Below are 16,710 nucleotides of genomic sequence, written 5' to 3'. Positions count from 1 at the left end.
CGAAATGGCCAGGGGGGGATAAAAAAAATCAATGTATCCACGACGGAAAAGAATGACATTGAGCGGGAATTCCGAGGAGCCACAGCTGGCCAGACACTACGGAGCAGCAGGGCCAACATGGCTCCCGCCACTTCCGGCGTCGGCTTCCACTCTGCGCCGTGTGGAACTGCGCGTGCGCGAGGCCGTCGGCGCGTCGGCACGTCGGCACGTCGGCCTCCCCTTAGCGAGGCTGCTGGGAAGAGGACTCAGGACCTCGGGGTTTGAGGCCTGCCTTGTGCTGTCGGCCAGCAGCTCGCGGGCCCTTCGGGAGGGAGAGGACACCTGGGCCGCTGAGCAGACTCTCACCGCACCCTCGAGGCCTGCCCTCCCGGGGACCCGAGGAGCTGATCCCCTCCCGTGCGCGGCCTGCGCCAGCCGCCAGCCGGAGCCAGTGGGTTAAGGAGATGAGTAAAGGAGGGCGTGGAGCCTCAGCTTGGCCGCAGGGTGGGTGGGCCGCATCCCGCCCACACACCCCGCCCGGGGGGCTTGTAGGTGGGCCCTGTGTGGGTTTTCCTCACCCAGAAAAAGCAGCGGCCCTAGTTGGAATAGAAGGCAAAGAGGATGAATTACTCACTGTAATGAAAACCAATAGATGTTGATGGAAGAGTAGAAACCAGAGGCATAGAAATAAATGGGTGAGAAGTACAGGAAGTGAACCGGAAGAAAAAGCACACAAAATGGGGAGGGGGGGGGCAGGGGAGCAAAGCAAGTCTACCTCATGAATTTGTAATATAATAGAAAGTTAAGTATATTGTAACTAAAAGGAAATAGGAATATTTTCTCCGACTAAATACTTGTTACATTAAGATTTCTATATTTGGGGATCCCTGGGTGGCGCAGCGGTTTGGCGCCTGCCTTTGGCCCAGGGCGCGATCCTGGAGACCCGGGATCGAATCCCACATCGGGCTCCCGGTGCATGGAGCCTGCTTCTCCCTCTGCCTGTCTCTGCGCCTCTCTCTCTCTGTGACTATCATAAATAAATAAAATTAAAAAAAAAAAAAAAAAAAAAAAAAAAAAAAAAAGATTTCTATATTTAAGTCATTAACAGTGTTCCCATTCTCTACTACATAGTGCTGGGGCACCTGGGCGGCTCGGTTGGTTAAGCCTAGGGCTCTTGGTTTCAGCTCAGGATCTTGGATCCTCCGTGTTAGGTAGGCTCTGCTTGGGCTCTGTGCTCAGTGTGGGGTCTACTGCAGATTCTCTCCCTTGTGCGCTCTCTCAAAAAAAAAAATCTACATAGTGCCTAGCATATCACAGGACAAAATAAAAAATGTGTCCAAAAATCAGAAAGTTCAGCTTGTGATGCCAGCTCTAGCACATAGACCTCTATGGATGGTAACTTTATGCCGTGATGCTGGATGTCTGAATCAAGACTTTAAATTTCAGTAAGGAAGTCCTAGAACTCAATAGCCCCCAGAAAATATGTCCTATTAAAAAATAAATAGGTCTGAATAGGCATTTCTTCAAAGACATACAGATGGCCGTCAGACACTTGAAGAGATGCTTAACATCACTCATCATCAGGGAAATGCAAATCAGAGCCACAAAGACTTAGCCCCTCACACTTATTGGAACGACTGTGATCAAAAAGACAGTTAGCAAGTGTTGACGAGGTTGTGGAAAAAAAGAGAACCCTTGTGCATGTTGGCATAGCCACTATAGAAAACAGTGTGGAGGGGACTCAAGAAAATAAAAATAGAACTCTACCCTATGATCCTGCAATTCAATTTCTGGGTATTTATGCAAAGAAAATGAAATCACTATTGTGAAAAGCTGTCTATACCCTCATATTCACTGCAGCATTATTTATAATAGCCAAGATATGAAAACAACTTAGGCCCATTGATGGATGAATACATAAAATGTAATAACATATATAGTTATAAATAGCAATATAAGTATATAAAATGGGACACTATTCAGCCGTAAAAAAGAAAATTCTACCATTTGCAACAACACTGATGTACCTTGAGAGCATTACTAAGTGAAGTAAGTCAAATACTGTATGATCTTATATATAGAATATTAAAAAAAAAAGTCATACATAGAACAGATTGGTGGTTGTCAGAGGATGGAAGGGTGGGTGAAATGGGTGAAATTGGCCAAAAGGTACAAACTTCCAGTTATAGATAAGTCCTGGGGATGTCATGTACAGCATGGTGACTACAGTTAGTAAAGCTGTATTATGTTTTTGGAAGTTGCTAAGAGAGTAATTACTTAAAAAAAGTAAGAGAGTAGATTAAAAGTTCTAGTCTAGTCATAAGAAAAAAATTGTAACTGTGAGGTGATGGATGTTAACTTATTAGGATAAACATTTCTAGCCTGCATAGATAGATATAGATTTATAATATTACGTTGTATACCTAAAATGAGTACAATGTTATATGTCAACTACATCTCCATTAAAAAAAAAAACCCTAAATTCCAACAACATCTAGGTATATTTTGAAATGTTTTTTATTTAGTTTCAAGAATTTAGGCATTTGCAGATTCTTCTTAGAATCTAATGTAAAAGAAATCACAAACATTTTTGGAAACTATTTTTCTCATGAAACAATATCGCAATAGATTATTATACCTTTTATAAACAAATCACATTAATAAAATTAAAACAGGTTTTTTTCCTCAAGATTTTATTTATTCATGAGAGACCCAGAGAGAGAGAGAAAGACAGAGGCGTAGGCAGAGAGAGATGCAGGCTCCATGCAGGGAGCCTGACGTGGGACTAGATCCCGGGTCTCTAGGATCACACCCTGGGCTGAAGGTGGCACTAAACTACTGAGCCACCAGGGCTGCCCTAAAGTAGGTTTTTTTTTTTTTTTTTTTTTTTTTTTTCCTAAAGTAGGTTTTTAATCAAAATAAATGCAGGGGAAAAAAAATGCTGGAATGAGTGGCATCTGAGTGGTTCAGTAGGTTGAGTGTCTGACTCTTGGTTTCAACTCAGGTCATGATCTCAGGGTTATGAAATCGAGCCCTGCACTGGGCTGTGCTCAGCCTGGAGTTGGCTTGAGATTCTCTCCTCTCTCTGTCCCTCCCCTCTGTGAGTGCGTGCATGTACCCTCTCAAGCTCTCACGCTCACTCTCTCAATTAAAAAAAAAAATTTTTTTTAAATATAGGAATGAAATGTGAAGCACATAACATTTTGCATCTACTCAAAGAAGACTGAGATTGGCTGACAGGTCTCATCTTTTCTGGAGGGGAAAACTTGTCCAGAGCTTGGTTGCCTCCCAAGAGAGTAAGTGCTGATAAGCGCCCAGAGTAGGGCCTCTGTGAAGTTAGGTGCAGGAGTCAGAATACACAGGTGTTAAGCTGTTTAAAAAGACTAATGATGGTCTGGATAGGAAAACATTTTTCACTGTGGGTTCAGTAAAGTTTAGAAAGGCTGTCTTCCCTAAACTCACTGGGATCCATTTTTCATTTCTGATGCCTTCAGTGAGTTAAAAGAGAACTTCTAGAGGGTCATTTTTTAAAAACCTGTATAATGAATAAAACTGCATCTTGAATATGTGCTGTGTTATAGAAAGATTACCATTGTTTTGCTAACCAGCATCTAGTCTCCCTCACTTAGCTCTGCAATAACCTGCATCCAGCTCCCTTGGTGATGCCTGCAGGACAGTGTCTGAATTCCTTATTCAGTCTTTATCTTTGTAGAGAGTTTGAATTTTTTCAAGCCCTGAACTCAATATATAGAAAGTATGTAAAAGAAAAAAAAAAGAAAGTATGTGTAGATGTCTTTCTATAATTAAATGATTTCAGTACTTCTTTTCCAGCTCCTTTTCTACCTAACAGTAGAATGACTAATCTAGTTAATTACAGGTAAATTTAGTCCCTTCACATTTCTTCTTGGTCAGTCCAGACCTCAGCCAAGTCAGCTCTTGATTTCCCCCTTGGGAAATCTTGGGGCACAGGGAAACCTGACTGCTCTCAGATTCACCTGCCCTTTCTTCCTATCACCCGCTACCTTTCTGCTCCATCCCATTGGCACACGGAACAACTCTGGAGCTCCAGGGGTTCCTGGTTAGAAGCAGAGAATCTCCTCTGTTCTCAGAACCCCCAAACTGTCCTGGAGATTCTACTGTCCTGTCTCTCCTTAGAACCCATTGGGAAGTGAGCCCTTAGACACCTTGCCAGCATTTCCTTCATTCCCACCTAGCGTCTTCCTCCCTCTCCAGTTAGGAAGAGGGTCTGTAGTGTGTGGAGAAGAGGGGTTGATGTTGTGGGAGAAAAGTTAGCTATCTGTGGAATTACAGACATTCTGAGATCTGTGCTCAGATCTACTGCATGTTGTGGCATTTTAGTGCTACAGGGACAATTTTCCCTGGAGTAGTGACCTTAATCAAGTAACTGGGTATGAGGAGCACTGCCCCCCTGCCCCATTATCACAGCAGGGAGTAGGCCATCAATTCCTTTTTTTTTTTTTTTTTTTAAGACTGTATTTGTTTATTTGACACAAAACAAAAACAGGGAGAGTGGGAGAGGGAAAAGCAGGCTTCCCACTGAGCAGGGAGCCCAATGCAGGGCTCGATCCCAGGACCCTGAGATCATGACCTGAGCTGAAGGTGGATGCCTAACCAACAGAGCCACCCCAGCCAGGTCCCTCCTCCCCGCATCAGTTAATTCTTAACAGTGTCACTCAAAATCCTCATGTTCGTGGTGAAGCATCAACAATAGTTGGTCCATGTTCCAGAAAGGCTCAAGCAGGAATGGAATCTTCTAGGGGTGTGAACATGTGCAATTGACATCAGTCCAATTTATGGTTCAAGCAAATCTCCTTAAAACTAGCTTTGCTTAGGAGCACCTCAGCAGCACAGTCGGTCAGGCATCTGGCTCTTGGTTTTGGTTCCGGTCATGATCTTGGGGCACTGGGATTGAGCCCAAACTGGGCTCCATCCCCAGCATGGAGTCTGCTTGGGATTCTCTCACCCTCTCCCTCTGCCCCTCTTATTCATGCTCTCTCTCTCTCTTTCTCAAATGAGTAAATAAACCTTTTTAAAAAAACTCGTTTTGAGGACAGCCCAGGTGGCTCAGTGGTTTAGCGCTGTCTTCAGCCCAGGGTGTGATCCTGGTGACCTGGGATTGAGTCCTATGTCTGGCCCCCTGCATGGAGCCTGCTTCTCCCTCTGCCTGCATCTCTGACTCTCTCTCTCCCTCTCTCTCTCTCTGTTTCTCATGAATAGATAAATAAAATCTTAATAAAAAAAAAGAAACTAGTTTTACTTACTTACAGATGAAATTATTGGGTCCTTGAGCCTCCATATTCTCCTTTCTTCCCCTTCAGATGTCCCAGTTTTGGACTTTGTGGGGTTTTCTCTTTAATTTTACTTTTCTCTCTCTCCCAGCTTCTGCAGTAAAACCACCTCAGACTTGTATTCCAAGAAGGTAGGGCTCCTGTCTTAAGGGGCTCTCTTCAGAAGGGATTCTTGGGCAGAGGTTCATACAGACAAAGGAAGATTTTTTATTTATTTATCCAGGAGTGACAGAGAGGCAGAGACACAGGCAGAGGGAGAAGCAGGCTCCCTGCGGGAGCCCGACACAAACACAGGACTCAATCCCTGGTCCCCAGGATCATGCCCTGGGCTGAAGGCAAGCTAAACTGCTGAGCTACCTAGACTGCAGACAAAGGATTAAAACAAATTGTGGACAACACTTTCCTGTTGTTTTGATCTTCTTTTCACAGTTTGGAATCAATGACTTTTTTTTTTTTTCTTTAGGAACCCAGTAGTTTTGTTAGGTCCCAGTCTTGGGTCTGTGCTCTCTGGTGCCCAAAAGGATGGAACATTTCTCACGACTCAGCTCCCTAGCCTCCACCACCTGAGCCAGGCACTCATGTTCCTTATTTCCCAGGACTCAGAAGTTCTCATTTTCCTTTCCTGTTTTCTCTGGATCTTGTTTCTTTGCTGCTGTTTGCCAGGTCCACCCAGAGTCCTAGAAAACAATGTTGCTAAACTGAAAGGGATTGGGAGTGGAGGAACAGACAAGTCCAACAGCAGCAAGGTCCATGAAGAATGTGCTGCCGGAAGTGTTTCTGAGATTCAGCTGCTCCTGAAGTTGAAGAAAAGCACATCTGGGAGGAGAAATATGTCGCCAACTCTGTGGTCCTTTGGAGAACTTAAGACCCTTGAGTCTGTAACCTTGGAAGCAAGATTGGGATCCAGTAAAACTGAGGTCAAGTGCTGGTAAACTTCATCATCAGTAGAAAAGAAACAACTTGCTGAGTCATATATTTTAACCCTTAAACAGAACACTTAATGATATTAAGAGGATACTGTAAGCATAATCAAGCTAGAACTAGTCGTAGTTCTTGCCTAAATCAGTGTTTCCCAGACTTTAATATGCACCCCATTACTTGGGGACTGTGTTACACTGCAGATTCTGACGTAGTAGGTCTGTGGAGTGGGGGGTAGGGCTGAGATTCCACACTAGTGATCTGCCCTGAATCACCTGAATGGCGGTGCTGCTTCAAGGTCAGGGATCATGCTTTGAGCAGCAAGAACTTAGGGGGCAAGCTGGAGAGGAGAAGTCCTCAGCTGAAGTTAAGAGGGACTCCATACCCGAGCACTTTGAGCTTATAGTGACCACCCCCCTTCCCCCTTCTGCTCCTCTTCCCTAAGCCTGGGCTGCTCCCCCCCCCCCCCCCCCCCCCCCCCCCCCCCCGTGGTCACCTTCACTGTCCCATGGTGTTTCCTTCCTTTCCGGACCAGCTAATGCTTTTTCAAGTACAAGGAGGCAAAGGCAGCGCTGGCTTACTCAAGGGGATGGATCTTAAGGATGCCTGGCAGTTCACAGAATTGAAGAGCTGACCAACCAGTGTTGGCACGGGTGGGACCCAAGGCAGTTCAGGGGCCCCAGCAGCCCAAACTCCAGGACCCCTGGGCACCTCCCGAAGATGCCCAAATTCTTTCTGTCTCCTCGGGTTTCAGGTTTGGGTCAGGGGTTTTTACCTTCAAAGTTCTCAGCATATGCTAGTTCAGTTTGTGTCCGCTCTATCTTTCCTTGTCCCTTGTAAGACTATCCTCAATCATTTTAACTTGTATCTACATATATACAATTGTGTGTGTGTGTAATGTGTCTGTCTGCCTGTCTGTCCAGGGGCAAAGGAGATGTTAATGCTGCAATATGATTTCTCCCTAGATAAATCATCAAAAAAATCTCCTGTATATCAAACTTAGGACTTTTATTTTATTTTATTTTTTTTAATTTTTTTAATTTTTTATTTATGTTAGGCACACAGTGAGAGAGAGAGAGGCAGAGACACAGGCAGAGGGAGAAGCAGGCTCCATGCACCGGGAGCCCGACATGGGATTCGATCCCAGGTCTCCAGGATCACGCCCTGGGCCAAAGGCAGGCGCTAAACCGCTGCACCACCCAGGGATCCCAAACTTAGGACTTTTAAAGTACATGATCTTACATTGTCTGGACTACATATGTCTTGCATGTATAACTAAAATATTCTCTGTGAGCAGAAGCCATCATATATATATATATATATATATATATATATATATACACACACATACACACATATATACATACACACACAAGGCTTTTTGTCTGATTAAAAAAACACATTGGAGAATTTTCAAAAGGCCTTTTGAGACATACTTTCTTTGTAATCCTAGGGGTTGTATCTGTGAAAACATCACAATAGAGGAATGTATGATTGGGGCAATAAAACAACAAATAGGAGAATGGATTTTCCTCTTCTATTTACTGTATAACTTTGGCCAATTACTTTTTTCTGAAGCTCATTTGTGTCTCCTGCAACTGAGAGTTAATCAAGCTCCTTTCTCAGGAGATGGTTTCGATGATTAAATAAAATTTATATACAGTGTGCTTAAACTTTTAAAAAAAATAGCTATTTCTAAAAAGAATTAGCTATTTCTATCATCACCTCTTATGGAATTTGAGACTATGAGAATATGGAACTTGAGGGCAGGGGAGAAATATGAAAGCACTTAGTTACATTCACTAAAATAGAATGATGGAGCGCCAACAAGGAAAGACACAACAAGGATGTCTTATGCATCTCACATGAGAAATAATGAGTCTAGTTCTTTACATTCCCATTTTCCATCTTTTGTTCACTAACAGCTTTTCAGGATTTTACTTCTTCCAAGTTTCAAAGGAATCTTTGCACATTTTGTTTTGTTTTGTATGCCCAGTAGAAGACCTTCCTTCTTCCTCGTAATTACGGTCTCGTCTTCAGTAAAGGCATGTTGTTCTGTTGGCTTTAGTTTTGAGTCTTGCTTTCTTTGCTTTCGGTTGTAGTGATTGTTGCTTCTTTCTTCTTTCTTGCTTCTTTCTTTCTTTCTTTCTTCGTTCTTTCTTTTTTCTCTTTTTCTTTTCTTTTTTTTCTTAAGACATTTGTTTCTTGAGAGTCTGGTTCTCTTTCCAGATGCTAACAGCATTTTTTAAAATGATTGTAAGAGATTGCAGCTTCCATTGCCTAGATTTTGTCCCTAGGTTCTGCTTTTTTCCCAGGGGCAGAATAACTTGAATGGTTAAGGTGGAAAAGGCTGTGGGTAATGTGCGCTGCTCTGCTCCCAGCTCTGCTCGAACTCCCTCTTCAATGCCCAGGGGTATCCAACCGCAGCCCTACCGGGATACCCTGAAGCCAGATGCTCCCCAATTCTCCTCACCTACACAACAACCTTCATGCAGTTCTAAGGTGTGTGTTTTTTCATTATCTATGCCAAGAGTTTTATTTTATTCTGCCTGCGGGTTCATTTCCCTTTCTCCTCCTTCTCCTCCTCCTCCTTTTCTCCTCCCTCTTTCCCTTAAAGTAACATTTCCCTTCTTTTCCCAAAGAATCACAACAGGAACGTGCAGCCGCTCCTGTGAACTTACACGGATGTTCTCAGATTGCTAATGTGACATCTAGACAGAAATTCACATATATTAGGATATCAGGTGGGGATAACTCAAACAGTTGGGAAGAGATTCCTGTACTATTTCCTTCCTTCCTTTCCTTCCCTTGCCTTCCCCCTTCCCTCCCTCCCTCCTTCCCTCCCTCCCTCCCTCCCTCCTTTTTTTTTTTTTTATTTTAAATCAGTAGTTTTATTACAATACACACTGACACACAATTAGAGAAGGAATGTCCTGACGTTTTCTGAGCATTTCACGGAAAGCAAATGTAACCATCCAGGCAGTCAAGTCATCCATATCTTTTCCAAATTCAAAGCAAAAGCTTTTATATTTGATAACTCAGGAAAGCAAAGTTTTCTTACTGTTGTCTATATAAAACTTCAGTGTCAGAAAATGGTTATTGTGAAGTGGACTGAGAAGGGAAGAGTTTCTCCCTCCCTTCCTTCCTCCCTCCCTCCCTCCCTCCCTCCCTCCCTCCCTCCCTCCCTCCCTTCCTTCCTTCCTTCCTTCCTTCCTTCCTTCCTTCCTTATCCCTGAAGCCCAGGGACTAAATTTAAAAATCTTTTATAGATGGGCAGCCCCGGTGGCTCAGCAGTTTAGCACCACCTTCAGCCCAGGGCCTGATCCTGGGGACCGGGGATCACATAAGGGCTCCCTGCATGGAGCCTGCTTCTCCCTCTGCCTGTGTCTCTGCCTCTCTCTCTCTCTCTCTCTCTCTCTCTCTCTGTCTCTCATAAAAAAATAAAATCTTAAAAAAAAATTTTATAGAGTTGAATCCTGCTCTTATGAGGAAAGGAACCAAATATGATGGAGAGAAACAGGAGATGAAAAAAAAAAAGCCAGGAATCTGAAAGGAAATAAATCAAGGAAAAGGACTTTTATCTTGTGGTTCTTTTGGTTGTTTTCATCTAAAGAGACTGACTCTAATAGTATGAAACATGGAGGGAATAAATACAGCAAGCATTCGTTCTGAAGTGTTTGTGCCTTTCTGGGCAATCCCCATTTTATTGCAGATATTGCTACTTAATTGTTCCAAGGATTTGACTTTTTCACAGGAGATAGGCATTCCTTTGCCTTCTTAGGAACAGGATTCGAGTCCTGTTGACACATGGGACTTTTCTTGGCCACTATAATTTCATCTACATTCACGAGCTGTAGGGCCACATCAGCTACGGCTCGAAGTCCTTGGGCTTTGGCTACCAGGGTGTCCCACACCCCTTCCTGGGTCACGTTGATGATCCCCTCAACCCCAACGCCTACCAGCAAGTTCCCAGCTTGGTGAGCCCCCTTCATCTCTGCCATGACCTCTGAGACCACTAGGCCTGCATTCTCGGCTAAGGTTTCGGGAAGAGACTGAAGGGCCTGTGCAAATGCGAGGAAGGCAGGCCCATTAAGCCCTTCCAACCTGCTTCCTTTTTCTGAGAGTATTTTTGCCAGAGCCATCTCTGTGGCCCCAGCTCCTGGGAGCAGTCTGGGATCCTGACACAACTGGAAGTAGGCATCGATGCCGTGGTAGGCAGCCTGCTCTGCACTCTTCAGCCCCTCTGCGGTGGCCCCCCTGAGGGCTATGGTGAGGGCAGGGGTGGCTGGGCATTCCCACTCAAAGACAACGGCCATACCTTCCCCCAGGTCCTGCTGGTATACCCTCTGGCACTTCCCTGGCTTCAGGGGAGGAATCAGATAAGGCATCAGAGGTGTACCCAACACCTCACTCAGGTAAACCATGTCCCTCCGGGACCTGGCCTGAATCACCATGATGCCATACTTATCGGCCAGAGTCAGCGTATTCTCATTGATGTTCCCCCACACCACCACCACGTTAATAGATGCAGTTACCAGTTGGGCCACCTGCTTTTCTATCAGCTGTTCACTGCCTTTCCTAAATTTAGTTAGGTCAGCAGAGCTTGAGAGGCGGGCCGTAGCAGGTGCATTTGGGCTGGCTGGCCCAAAGGCGCAAACGAAGAGAGCTACCCTGGCCCCGTGCAGCACGCTGATCACCTGGCCGCAGGGCTTCGCGGCCAGGGCCATCCCCGGGAGCAGGCATGAGTCCTCGAGCCTGCCCCCTCGCAGGGTGCACACCCCCACGCGCTCGCGGTGGAAGCTGCCGTCCAGCTCCTTGGTGGCCCAGCAAGCGTGTGCCACCAGCTTGGTCAGGTAGTCCATCTGGGATGCGGAGTGGGTGTTCATCACCGAATAGAGGGCCCAGAAGGGATCTTCCAGCGGCCCCAGCGAGCGGATGGACAGGGAGGGCAGCAGGGCCAGGACCTCGGCGGTGGCCGCGGCGTAGGCCTCGCGCAGCTGGGAGCGGGGCAGGCCGGCGCGCAGCAGGTGCTCGGCCTGCTGCAGCAGGGCTTCTGCCAGCAGAACCACGAAGGCCGCGCCGTCGCCGCAGCTCTCTGCCTGCTTGTGGGCCGCCTCGCGCAGCAGCCGCGCAGCGGGGTGCTCCAGCTCCAGTGCCTGGAGGATGGCCGCCGCGGAGCCCGTGAACACGGTGGTTCCTCTGGCGGTGACCAGGAGCTTCTGCCGGCCGTGGGGCCCGTAGCAAGGCCGGATGACCCTGGCCAAGGTCTGCGCCGCCGGCACGCTGCAAAGCAGGTGCTCCTCCTGCGCCCCCGGGCCCCTGGCGCGCCGTCTCGGCCCTGGCCCCAGGCGCTCGGGCAGAGGCGGCGCCGCTGTGGCTCCGCCGGCCATCGCCTCTGGAAGCGGGGGGCGGGGGCGCCCGGAAGCAGACCTTGGGCGCTTCTTGGAGGGGGGTCGGCGAAGAAAGGTGCCCAATGCCCAGCAGCTGCTGTCTGGAGAAGGGGGCGCTCCCGGATCCGGCAGGGATGATGTTCCTGCAGAGAGCTCAGCCCTCAACCACTCCCCAGACTGGTCTGTAAGGAGCAGGGCTCTGGGGGCCTCTGGAGCCTGGTAGCTGCACCAGGGATTCCCGTGATGAAGTCACAGAGTGGCACATGGAACCAGGGGCAGGGAATGAGGTCACAGAAGGATGCTGCGAGTTTGGGAGGCCCTGCGGGCAGGCGGGGGTGGGGGGCAGGTCTGGGCCACTGGCCCATGAGGGACCCACTCCTATGCACCAGGCCCCAGAATTACATTTATTTTATATATTCATATATATATATAATATATATAATATATTTATATTTATATATTATATATACATTTATATATAATATATTTATATATATATATAAAATCCCGGGTCTCCAGGATCACACCCTGGGCTGAAGGTGGCACTAAACCACTGAGCCACCGGGCTGCCCCCAGAGTTTCATTTAAACTTCGGAGACAGGGGATCCCTGGGTGGCTCAGTGGTTTGGAGCCTGCCTTTGGCCCAGGGAGTGATCCTGGAGTCCTGGGGTCGAGTCCCACGTCCGGCTCCCGGCATGGAGCCTGTTTCACCCTCCTCCTGTGTCTCTCTCTCTCTCTCTCTCTTTCTCACTGTGTCTATCATAAATAAATAAATAGATCTTTTAAAATAAATAAATAAATAAACTTTGGAGACACCGGGATCAAGTCCCAGGTCAGGCTCCCTGCATAGAGCCTGCTTCTCCCTCTGCCTGTGTCTCTGCCTCTCTCTCTCTGTGTCTGTCATGAATAAATAAATTAAAAATAAATAAATAAATAAACTTTGGAGACAGTGGAGAGGAGAGCCAGTGGAAATACCCACCCATGTCACGTTCCCAATGAAGTGGTAGCTCCTGCCGAGCATGTTGTAGTTGCAGGGGTTTGGTTGTACTTGCTCAGGGAGGGCTGTGTGCTGCTAGCTAGGTGTTGTTACCTGTCTACCTGGGCCTCCTTGGCCACCCCCACCGTTGGTGCTGCTCATTGGGATCTCTACAGTGTTTACAGGCCTGTTTGCCTTCCCGGCTGCAGGTGTGTGATGCTCCTCCTCCTTCCAGTGACAGAGATGTCACCGAGCTGGCAAAGTCAGGTCAAGACAAGGGAGGGAAGGATGCTGGCAACCTACAGAAAAACTATAATGTTTGCAACTGAGGGTCAGTGTCTAGCCTCCCAGTGGTGGGAAAAGTAGAAAACCGCTGGCAGTGACTTTAAGCCCCTCTCTGTCTGTCTTACACTCAGCCCCTAGAATTTCAGTTCCTCCCAGTTGCCCTCCTTCCCTGGCTCTCTCACTCCTCTTCCTCAAATGCAGCCCACTGGGGTAATAGTTTCATAAATATTTATTGAGCACCCACTATGTTCAATGGAATGGGGAATTCCAAGGGACAGGAACGTGGACACGGGGAGGGGAAGAGATTTGCACCAAATGAATACAACTTCTGTAGGTGTTAGGCAGAGCACCAGCTGGAAGTGGTGAAGATTACGATTATTAAGAATAGGGGAAAGACAGAGCAATACCATTCATTTTTCGTTTGGAAAAAACCCTTTTTACTTTAATAGCAGCTGTCCCCAAGCAGGGGGAGCCCCAGAACTCTGAACCTGATTATACCAGTCAGGAATCATGATTGTACGGTGGGCATTGTTTTAATATTTCCTCAGACAAGATGATAGCAAGAAAGAAAAGGAAAGGGGATCCCTGGGTGGCGCAGTGGTTTAGCGCCTGCCTTTGGCCCAGGGCGCGATCCTGGAGACCCGGGATCGAATCCCACGTCAGGCTCCCGGTGCATGGAGCCTGCTTCTCCCTCTGCCTGTGTCTCTGCCTCTCTCTCTCTCTCTCTGTGACTATCATAAATAAATAAAAATTAAAAAAAAAAAAAAATTTAAAAAAAAAGAAAGAAAAGGAAAGAAATACCTGTGAGAGTGAAATATAATTAAGGGGAAAATGGAGATAATTTTGGAAGAAAAACAAAAAAAACTTTTCCTCCCAAAACAACTTGATTGCTTTTGTAAAAATGATAGCTATTCATTATAAAAGTTAAAAAGAAAAATGCAAAGAAAGCCGGTGTCATTTGGAATTCCAGCTCGGATAATCATGGTTTGCATTTTGATGAACATTATGACCCTGCACTTCTATTCTTACATAGATTGTTGTGGATTTTTGCAGTTTTCCATAAGTGGATGGTGTGATCCATGTTATATGAGTTATTCTATGATCATTTCCCTCTCAACATTATGGTGACTGGGAGAAATGTTTTTTAAGGAGATATTATGGTGTCTGAAAACTGTGGACAACTGTTTTGACCTCTTTTGATTTTGGAGACTCCTTTAGAAACAGGTGTGTGCCTCCAGGCCCAGGCTTCTGAAAGCCAGTAACCCTGAGAAGAGTGTCATATAACAAATGTTGGGGATGGGGGCAAAGATGACTAGTCTGCTTCTTTATAGAAATGTACACAAAATATAGCAAAGTATGCATGTTTACATTGTTTATATGGATGCAGTTTCTTTTTTAAAAAATAAACACTCCTGGTATATGTTGGGGGAAATCACCTTAGCTCTTTTTCTTAACACTTAACATACATTTTCCCATTTATTTTACTTATTCCACAACTATTTATTGAGCAGCTGCTGAATCATAGAGATGAAAGATGAGTAAGGGCAGACAACTGCAGCCCTTTCCACTAGGGCATCGGGTATGATACAGACAGCCAGGGTGGGACGCTTTCCAGGCCCTGAGAGCTATTGGTATGGGGGAAGCATGGGGCTTGCAGAAGCATCGGTGTGTGTGTGTGACACATTGTCATTGGCATGGGGAGAGTGGCGGTCAGGGATGGAGGTGAGGTCTAAAGAAGCAGGAACTGGCCACGTGAGAAATGAAGGGGGCTTGGACAGCCTGATGAACCAAACAAAGGTAATTCTGAAGTCTGGAGCTCCCTGTGGGGGAGGAAGGGGGGCAGGGCAGAGGGGATGGACACTTTGGCTGGCCAGGTGGCAGGCTCAGGGAGCCATGCTGAGGAGATGAGACTTCAAGAGTGATGGGTGGGACTTGAGTTCCATTTCCATTGTAAAGGTACATGATTTTATGTTGTGGTATCTTCATCCATTTCACTTCACAGCACAGGGGAATGTGAGGGTCTGGTCATTGTCTTTGACCTTGGAAACAGGCCCCAAACTGTACATTTTGGACCGATTTTTTTTTTTTTAAGATTTTATTTAGTTATTCATGAGAGACACACAGAGAAAGGCAGAGACACAGGCAGAGGGAGAAGTAGGCTCCCCACGGGGCTTGATCCCAGCACCCTGGGATCATGATCTGAGCCCAAGTCAGATGCTCAGCACCGAGCCCCCCAGGTGTCCCTGGACCAAAAATTTTTCACCCACCTTTACATAGCTTAAACTAACCAAGGAACTGCTAAATTGCAACTTTACTTCTCACTATGTGGACACTGTCATTGCTAAATTCACCTGGATTTTATTTATTCTATAAATAAATTGATTAGGTGTAAAAGAAACGTGAATATTTTGTGCCAAGTTTGTCTGCAGTTAACTCATTATATACATTTTCCTGCACACGTTTTGACCTGCTAAGGAGAGTAGGCACCAGTATAGGCTGTTTGGTAGTTAAATTGATTTGAATAATTAAGGTGAGGTCATACTGTACTGGGGGGATTCTTTTTTAAAGACTTTATTTACTTATTTGATAGAGTGAGCACGAGAGAGAACGAGATTACGGGCAGGGGGGAGGGGCAGAGGGAGAAGCAGACTCCCTGCTGAACAAGGAGCCTAGATGGACTCTCATCCCAGGCCCCAGAGATCATGACCTGATGAGCTGAAAGGCAGACGCTTCACCAGCTGAGCCACTGTGTGTGTGTGTGTGTGTGTGTGTGTGTGTGTGTGTGTGTGGCGTCCAGAGGGTGGATCCTTATTCTGATATGCCTGGTCCTTAGCAGAGGAGAAGAGACACATACCCAGAGAACACCACGTGAGGGCACAGAGACAGGAGGATGGCCATTGGAGGGATGCTCTACAGCCGAGGTCACCAAGGATTGTGGGCAACCACTAGGAGCCGAGGGGCATGACAGCTTCTTCCCTAGAGCCTACCACGAGAAACCAGTCCTGCCAACACCTTGATTTTGGACTTGTAGCTACCAGCACTGTGAAAGAATACATTTCTGTTGCTTTAAGCCCCCCACCTTGTGGTAGTTAGTAGCGGCAGCCCTGGAAACTAACTAACGCAGTAGTAGTCTTGTATTATCAATAAAGGGGAACCTGTGTGTGTGTGGGGGGGCGGGGCGAGGGTTTGTGGGGAGGTAGGGGGTAGGTTTCTAGTTGCTACCACTTGTTGGCACAATGTTTTTCTATTTCTCTCCTAAATAGACAGGGTTGTCTGCTGACTTCTCCACCTCTGCCCTTCCCCCCACATCCCCAGATGCATTTCTATTAAGATCATGGTCTTGTACACAATGGATGTAAATATTTAATCTTTCTATTTGTACGTATTCCCATGTTTATTTTTCAGTTGCCTGCTTGCCCTTTTTTGTGTTTATCTTGTTAAGTAGTGCCAGGCTTAAATCATAGACCCCTAGAGGGCAAGATTCATATCTATATGAAATGTGCTGCACAACATCTACTTATGCCTCACACTCTTACACACAAATTATTTTTGAAGGTGAATGTTCTGTTTAATTACCTCTTTGATTCTTCCTTTAATTTTTCTGTACAACAGGTACATATTACTGAAATAACTCCTGTAAGGCAATAAGAATTTTTAAAGCTAAAACACACTATGTACTAAATATGAACTAATTTTAATTAATTATTTAAAAAAAGATTCTATTTTTTTTAAGATTTTATTTATTTATTCATGAGAGAGAGAGAGAGAGAGAGAGAGAGAGAGAGAGGCAGAGACATAGGCAGAGGGAGAAGCAGGCTCCATGCAGTGAGTCTGACGTGGGATTTGATCCTGG

General features: G+C 46.1%; 1 protein-coding gene and 1 long non-coding RNA gene across 3 annotated transcripts; one reads left to right on the top strand and one right to left on the bottom strand.

Annotated features, from left to right (window-relative positions):
- The first annotated feature begins 213 nt into the window (after positions 1–213).
- On the top strand, positions 214–9,538 carry LOC111090256. 2 transcript variants are annotated; one of them, XR_005371353.1, is made up of 6 exons: positions 214–483; positions 3,157–3,275; positions 5,952–6,216; positions 8,588–8,708; positions 8,849–8,950; positions 9,476–9,538. It is a non-coding gene; the product is annotated as an uncharacterized LOC111090256 (long non-coding RNA). The 2 variants fall into 2 exon arrangements; XR_005371352.1 differs by having other exon boundaries at positions 8,522–8,708.
- A 334-nt stretch (positions 9,539–9,872) lies between these two features.
- On the bottom strand, positions 9,873–11,852 carry CCT8L2 (chaperonin containing TCP1 subunit 8 like 2). Its single transcript, XM_038559221.1, has one exon. It carries the CDS (start codon positions 11,594–11,596, stop codon positions 9,929–9,931), a length of 1,668 nt encoding a protein of 555 aa, XP_038415149.1. The 5' UTR covers positions 11,597–11,852; the 3' UTR covers positions 9,873–9,928.
- Positions 11,853–16,710: the final 4,858 nt, after the last annotated feature.

Source organism: Canis lupus, chromosome 16 (assembly GCF_011100685.1).
Source record: "Canis lupus familiaris isolate Mischka breed German Shepherd chromosome 16, alternate assembly UU_Cfam_GSD_1.0, whole genome shotgun sequence".
In the NCBI taxonomy this organism is placed as follows: Eukaryota; Metazoa; Chordata; class Mammalia; order Carnivora; family Canidae; genus Canis; species Canis lupus.
The sequence above is the reverse complement of the archived record's forward strand: the minus strand, read 5'-3'. Positions and strand labels throughout refer to the sequence as shown.

Coding starts and splice junctions, on each gene's coding strand:
- CCT8L2 (XM_038559221.1), bottom strand. CDS start 11,596: ATGGCCGGCGGAGCCACAGCGGCGCCGCCTCTGCCCGAGCGCCTGGGG.